General features: G+C 37.4%; 1 protein-coding gene across 3 annotated transcripts in view; it reads right to left on the reverse strand.

Moving 5' to 3' along the window:
• LOC128208281 (eIF-2-alpha kinase GCN2-like) overlaps positions 1-5,976 on the reverse strand; it is a 45,003-nt gene extending 39,027 nt beyond the window's left edge. For 2 of the 3 annotated variants that reach the window (XM_052911802.1, XM_052911801.1), the window contains exons 1-3: positions 5,733-5,976; positions 1,076-1,197; positions 450-552 (exon numbers count right to left, since the gene is read on the reverse strand). In XM_052911802.1, coding sequence (XP_052767762.1) covers positions 450-552; positions 1,076-1,197; positions 5,733-5,837 — 330 coding nt within the window. In that variant the 5' untranslated portion in view covers positions 5,838-5,976. Of the gene's footprint in view, positions 1-449; positions 553-1,075; positions 1,198-5,674 lie in introns of all 3 variants that reach the window. The other variant, XM_052911803.1, reaches the window with a different exon arrangement.
• Between the last annotated feature and the right edge of the window lie 1,317 nt (positions 5,977-7,293).

Consider the following 7,293-nt stretch of genomic DNA (forward strand, 5'->3'; position numbering starts at 1 on the left):
CACAACGTAAATTATGTAATCAAATTGTTTTTTCAATATTTTCTTTTATTCATTTTAAATCTATCTTTATCAAGCATTTTACTAGTTTGTTGGGCACATGCATACATATAATTACACAAAATGTCCATTGTGTACTAGTTGTTTATTTTTCGATTTACTAAACCATTCAATTGTTATAAGCCAGGCTGTGTTTTGTTTGGTAAAGCAAAAACTAATAGTCACTATCTTTGTATTTGCGTGAATGTCTGACTAATAAACAAATGGCTGTATATGACACTTAATAAAAAATTATAATTAAAAAGAACTTTAGCATTCTTTTTTGTCAGAAGCCTATGTAAATCATTTGGCGGGGAAATCGACATAAACATGATCAGTCTAGTATTGCTTTAAGAGTTGTTTATACCAGTTTTACCAATTATTACTGGTTTCCAGTTGAAATTAGTTTGTACCTGTCCTTTCAGTTGTGTTGCACGATTTTCCAATTCAGATTTAAGAGAATCAAGCTGCTGATTCGATAGTCCCTTTGAATTCTCTAACCTCATGGTCGGAAGGCTTAAAAGTACAAAATAAAGTTGTGTTTGAGTAATACAGTTACATACAGAGTTAGAGCACACAATGCCAGAGTTGGTGTAATCATACAAGCACAAGGCATGAGTTGGTTGATTTCAATTACACGGATCTTATGTGTAGTAATTGTTTTGTAAGACAAATTTCAAGTAGCGTGTATAAGTGTATCATTGTAATTAATCATCAGTGGTATACTACTTATTGCAGCATAAGAGCTCTGCCTTCTAGTTACCATTTTGATACAAAAACTTACCAATATGGTACAAGGATTTTAAGAATATATTTGTTTGTAAAACAAGCGCCGTTATTGGTCTTTCATGTCAGAGAGTTTACAAGTTTCTAATCTTCATGCAAAACATTTACTGTAGGCATTTCATTGCATTACTAATCAGTCAGAGTCCAAAATTAAACATATATAATCAGCTGATTTACAGAATAATGTGGTAAGTATTTTTAAGAGAAAGAGTTAAACATTATTTTGATACATTTGATGCCTAATGTCACATACTCGTCAGGATAATGTTCTGGACAGATGAAGACCAAGTCCAACTGAACATGTGCTTCCTCCGCATGATTGCCATAGCTCTCCTGAGGTTTTAAAGTAAGGCTTACTTCAGGGGCTCTTTCAACCTACAAACAAAAGGACACTATAAGATATTAGTTTAACTACAAGTTGGTTGAGCTTTTGTATAAGACCTCAGTATTCTCCACTTTACTTGGAACTTGTATACTTATATGTGGAAGACAGGGATAAAAATATGGTTTTCAGAACAGAGCAGAGTGTAGTAAAGTCAAGAAATCCAAGCTTCTTCTAAAAGGGCACAGTACTGGTCTACTGGTAACAAAAAGTCATACTTTTTATTATTTTTTTCTACAATAGTTCCCACAAAAAACATACAAGTATACTCTCTACAGTAAGAGCACAGACAGAAGATGCTTATGCTCATCTGTTTTCCTCAGTCTATCAAGGAGCATTTGACAAACAGTAAAACCAGTCATGGTCTGGTCACATAAAAGATTTTTCACTACTGTAAAATTCTCAATGCATGGCAACGCTGCATAATTTTTTTTTTGGTTGAGACCTGTAATTTAAAGAGTCTGTACACCAGATTGGCACTTACATTTTTTTCCATAATGAATCTCAGGACAATTATTTAACAAGAGATGTTTGTCAAACATTATGCCCCCCCCCCCCCCCCCCCCGAGCGCACAGGTGCCTCAAAATCCATAGGAGTCATCAGCTGGTCACCAAAAATCTAAATGTCAAGTTTGAGGGCCATGGGTGCAGGCATTGAAACGTTATCACACAGACAAGCTTTTTCCGTTCGAGGTCACTGTAACCTTGATCTTTGACCAGATGACCCCTAAAATCATAAGGGGTCATCTACAACTCCAAGTCATTTTTGAGGGCCATGGGTGCAGGCATTGTCGAATTATCACTTGAAACATTTTCGCATTCAAAGTCACTGTGAACTTGACCTTTGACCCAATGACTCCTAAAATCAATAAGTGTCATCCCCTGGTCAGGCCCAACTTCCATGTCAAGTTTGATGATCATAGGTTCAGGCATTGTTGAGATATCACTGGGAGAAGATTTGTTATTTTTTTTGTGTTAAAGGTAACTGTGACCTTGACCTTGGCCCGATAACCCCCAAAGTCAAGAGGGGTCATCTACTGGTCAGGCTCAACCTTCATGTCAAGTTTGATGACAATTGGTCAAGAAATTGTCAAGTTTGCTTTCAAGGTCACTGTGACCATGACCTTTGACCCCTAAAATCAATAGGGGTCATCTACTTGTCAGGCCCAACCTCCAAGTGAAGTTTGAGGGCCATGGGTGCAGGAATTGTTGAGTTATCACTCGGACAACATTTTATCGTTCAAAGTCACTGCGACCTTGACCTTTGGCCCAATGACCCCTAAAATCAATAAGGGCCATCTACTGGTCAGGCCCAACCTCCAAGTCAAGTTTGATGGCCATGGACAACCTTTTACCATTCAAGGTCACTGTTACCTTGACCTTTGGCCCGATGACCCCAAAAATCAATAGGGTTCATCTACTGGTCAGGCCCAACCTCCAAGTCAAGTTTGAGGGCCATGGGTGCAGGCATTGTCCAGTTATCACATGGACAACCTTTTACCATTAAAGGTCACTGTTACCTCGACCTATGGCCCAATGACTCCCAAAATCAATAGGGGTCATCTACTGGTCAGGCCCAACCTCCAAGTCAATTTTGAGGGACATGGGTGCAGGCATTGTTGAGTTATCACTCAAACAACCTTTTACCATTCAAGGTCACTGTGACTTTGACCTTTTACCCTATGAGCCCAAAAAACAATAGGGGTCAGCTACTGGTCAGGCCCAACCTCCAAGTCAAGTTAGAGGGCCATGGGTGCAGGCACTGTCCAGTTATCACTCGGACAACCTTTTACCATTTAAGGTCACTGTGACCATGACCTTTGACCTGATGAGCCCCAAAAACAATAGGGGTCAGCTACTGGTCAAGCCCAACCTCCAAGTCAAGTTTGAGGGCCATGGGTGCAGGCATTGTTGAGTTATCACGTGGACAACCTTTTACCATTCAATGTCACTGTGACCTTGACCCGATGACCCCCAAATACAATAGGGGTAATCTATTGGTCAGGCCCAACCTCCAATTCAATTATGAGGGCCATGGGTGCAGGCATTGTTGAGTTATCACTCAGACAACCTTATACCATTCAAGGTCACTGTGACCTTGACTTTTGACCCGATGAGCCCCCAAAACAATAGGGGTCATCTACTGGTCAGGCCCAACCTCAAAGTCAAGTTTGAGGGCCATGGGTGCAGGCATTGTCGAGTTAACACTCAGACAACTTTTTACCATTCAAGGTCACTGTGACCTTGACCTTTTGCCCGATGACCCCCCAAAACAATAGGGGTCATCTACTGGTCAGGCCAAACTTCAATATCAAGTTTGATGACCATAGGTCTAGGCATTGTTGAGTTATCACTCGAACAAGCTTTAAAATTATTTTACCATTCAGGTCACTGTTACCTTGACCTTTGACCCGATGATCCCTAAAATCAATAGGGGTCATCTACTGGTCAGGCCCAACCTTCATGTCAAGTTTGATGACCATATGTCCAGGAATTGTTGAGTTATCACTCGGACAAGCTTTGGTCTACCAACGGACCGACTGACATGCCTGTGCAAAGCAATATACCCCTCTTCTTCGAAGGGGGGCATAATAAAATGTTTTACTCTTTGATATCATAATTGTAAAAAAAAACATACCAAAATGTAAAAAAAAAAAATAAATCGGAGACTCAACACTTCTTTGAGCAAGAGTTATTTGCCTTGCTAAACCAGTGCACATCCTCACTGGTAAAATAACTTTCATAAGAATATCTTGCCTGGTTATTAACATACAGCCAAGTATAAGGTTCTGCATGACATTGTCAAAATATCAAGAGGCATAACTTGACCTTTTTTAAAGTCAAAGTAATAGGCCGTGCTACAAATATCATGAGTACAAAGTTTATTGTAAATATTTTGAATGGCTATTAAGTAACAGTCAGGTTATTATGGTTATCTAAAAGTTAAGACCAGGTTTAAGATTTTGCATGACTTTTTCAACTGCAAAGGGCCATAACATGAAAACATTTAAATAAAAACAGAGTATGGGCCTTGCAACACAGTCATGTGCTTTTTGTATGTATATAGTGATATGTGTAAAAGGTTCTAAGCGAATATCTTGAAGATTATAAAGTTATGACCAAGTTGATGTTTTTTCATGACCTTTTTAAAACTATCAAGAGGCATAACTTGGCAATTATTGAACCCATATTTATAGGCCTGGCTTTTCAAGTGTATTATGTCTCTGGTAACATGTGCACCAAGTTTCATTCAAATATCTGGAAAGGCTTTTGAGTTTTGCCATATGAGCCTGAAGATACCAAAGCCATGACAAGAATTCAACTAATTTTCTCTAAAGACACAGAGGAGGTAAAATGCATTTCTGGTCTTTTATTTATAGTTGAATACAAATACCATTATACTGATCTACAAGTACACTTAGTACACAAACTCTAAAAAACAGCTGTCATGTTATATGTCAAATTTAGGTGATACACTTTACAGAACAAAATCACAGCTAAGTAAATACCACAAGACATTGAAATGATACTGTTGATCAGTGAATGACAGCATAAGTTCGCGTGTATCTTTGAATCATTTGAATATTTCAGGACTTTGCTGCACCCTACCCTTTTTTGGTAGCATATTTCTGCCCTCAAGAAAATGATCAGCATGTGTTCAATTCTGTCTGAATTCATCAACTGATAGTTTATGATACTGAAATATTGTTTTGTTTAATACTTATTATATGGTTATACATACTGTTTCCATTTTCTGATTTCATTTACAACCTAAGATTACTGATAAAACATTTTATAAGAGTTCTTCGCTGTCCATTACATCCTAAAGCCCTACATACAAAACATTTCTGAAGGTTATCTTGTGCACAGCACCAAAAAAGTTGACCACAATATGTGGTAACTTTTTCACAGTTGAGCGAACTTCTGTATGGTGTCTTATGACATATAAGGAAGATCTACTTATATGTGGCCTTACTTTTGTGCCCAAGTTTTGATTTCATATTTCATCCCTTATAACAATCAATGATATGAAAAAGTAAAACAATAAGCCATTTTGACTTTCATCAGAATCCAGAAATTCAATCAAATGAACTTTTGCAGGAAATTAGCCTTCATACATTTATTTATGGACCATTTGAAAATTGACTGTGCCATGGGTCCAACTTGGCAGAGCAATGTAAATAATATTAGAAGTTGTATGTTATACTTTCCAGAACCAAGATTGATCGACAGAGAATATTTAAACATTTCCAGCTCTAATGTTCATGAACGTCAATCTATTCATCAACAGTACAAGTTAAATTGTTGCTGATTTTTGTTTAAAACGGTTTAAAAGAAGGGCAGAAGTTCTAACTAAAATGATCTTGTCTGTCAGACAGAATGTCTGAATGAGGAATTTCATGAAGGCTGGGTTGTTTTTTTTCAAAATAAAAGCAGCAACAACACACACGCTATGACATTAATTCGAACCTTTTTTTAACTTGATGTATCAATAAGTTAACAGAACAAGGAGTGACAAACAACATACTTTCCAAGCATTTTTCAGACGCAGATCTCGGAAAGCTTCCATAAATATAGACTGTAGCACTTGCAGTTCGTCATTTTGTCGCTCTTGGTAAGACTGGACTGCCATAACTTAACAATTCCAATATGATAACAAAAACAACATCCTTAATTTCATTGAATAATTTTACAATTACAAATAAAATGTGAGTCGTTGCAACAATCAACAATAACAAAGCGTCTGCTAACTTTGAAAACTGTACTGTGGTATAGACTAGTACCCTACGTTACTTTTTGGTAAGAAAAGAGAATGAGGTACCAGTCTAGATAATATTCGTTAATTAGACAAAACGGAACTATACGGCAGTAGAAACGGATGTTGCGCGCGACATACCTAGACGACGAAGATTGTATTTAAAGTCCTCCCTACGAGTAGTGTTTGACTTATTTTAAGTTTAGGGATTGCGATCTGACCCCGTAGTTCTTGTATTGCCGGTCGGTGGAATTACCGAAAATCCGGAAATCCCCGTAAATACCGAAAATCCCTTCCATTCTCTGAGGTATATAGCGTTTTCTTTAATACGCCCGGATTTACTACATTATTGTGTTCGAATGTTGTATGCCGTAATTGTTGGAGGTTGGAGAGGGGTGGGGAAGCCTGGGAAGGGTGGGGGTGGGGGTCGTGGTGACTGAAACCCGGGACCCCCTTTCATTTTACATCGAGTGTGCGAGGTGGTTTGTACGCCGGGAGTAATAACTTATTATTAGTGTCATCGCTTGTATGCCATAGTTGGTTGTAGAGAGGGGAAGGGGAGTCGGTGGAGGGGTGTTGGGGTGACTTAAACGTAATCAAAACCAACTAAGTATGATAACAAGATTTATTCATTCAGTTTCGTTTATGAAAATTGTACTGTATTGGATGACACCGCACAGCAAGACACTTAAATTTGCGATCTGATAAGACAGCAGACGGTAATAGAGATACACAGAAGTTGTGTACTTTACATGGGCTGGAGTTATTTTGTTATCGTAGATATTGATATTTAATGTTTTAACTTCAAACTAGTAATTCAATTGATATCACATTATATTTTTTTATTGATTTTCTGATTTTTAATATGTCGTACATTGATTGTTTAATAGCTTTTGTATTGATATTGCTTGTAATTAGTTATCAGTTTATATTGTTGAAAGCGCCTTTGAACGTGTATATAGAAATGGTGCTGTATAAGTTAATCGATAAATAATAATTAATTGTGTATTGTGAACAAGTTGTGTGTCGAGAAAGGTGAATAACTGGTATCAAGCGGGAGTTGATTATACAATTGTCCTTATGTGTATCATAACGAATTGTATGTGTCTCAACTGTTATGTGGAATCGCTTGGTAATTTTCATTGCACAATCTCGCGAAGAAATAAATGCAAATTGTACAATTTCACTTAAATACCATCACTGCACCTAAATACGAATCATCAACATCATATATTAACATTGGTCATGATAGGAAAGTGTTATTAATGAATAAAGGCATGATCTAATATTTTATATCGTAAAGCATACCGTTTAAATACTTACATGCAATACT

Source organism: Mya arenaria, chromosome 11, assembly GCF_026914265.1.
Source record: "Mya arenaria isolate MELC-2E11 chromosome 11, ASM2691426v1".
Lineage (NCBI taxonomy): Eukaryota > Metazoa > Mollusca > Bivalvia > Myida > Myidae > Mya > Mya arenaria.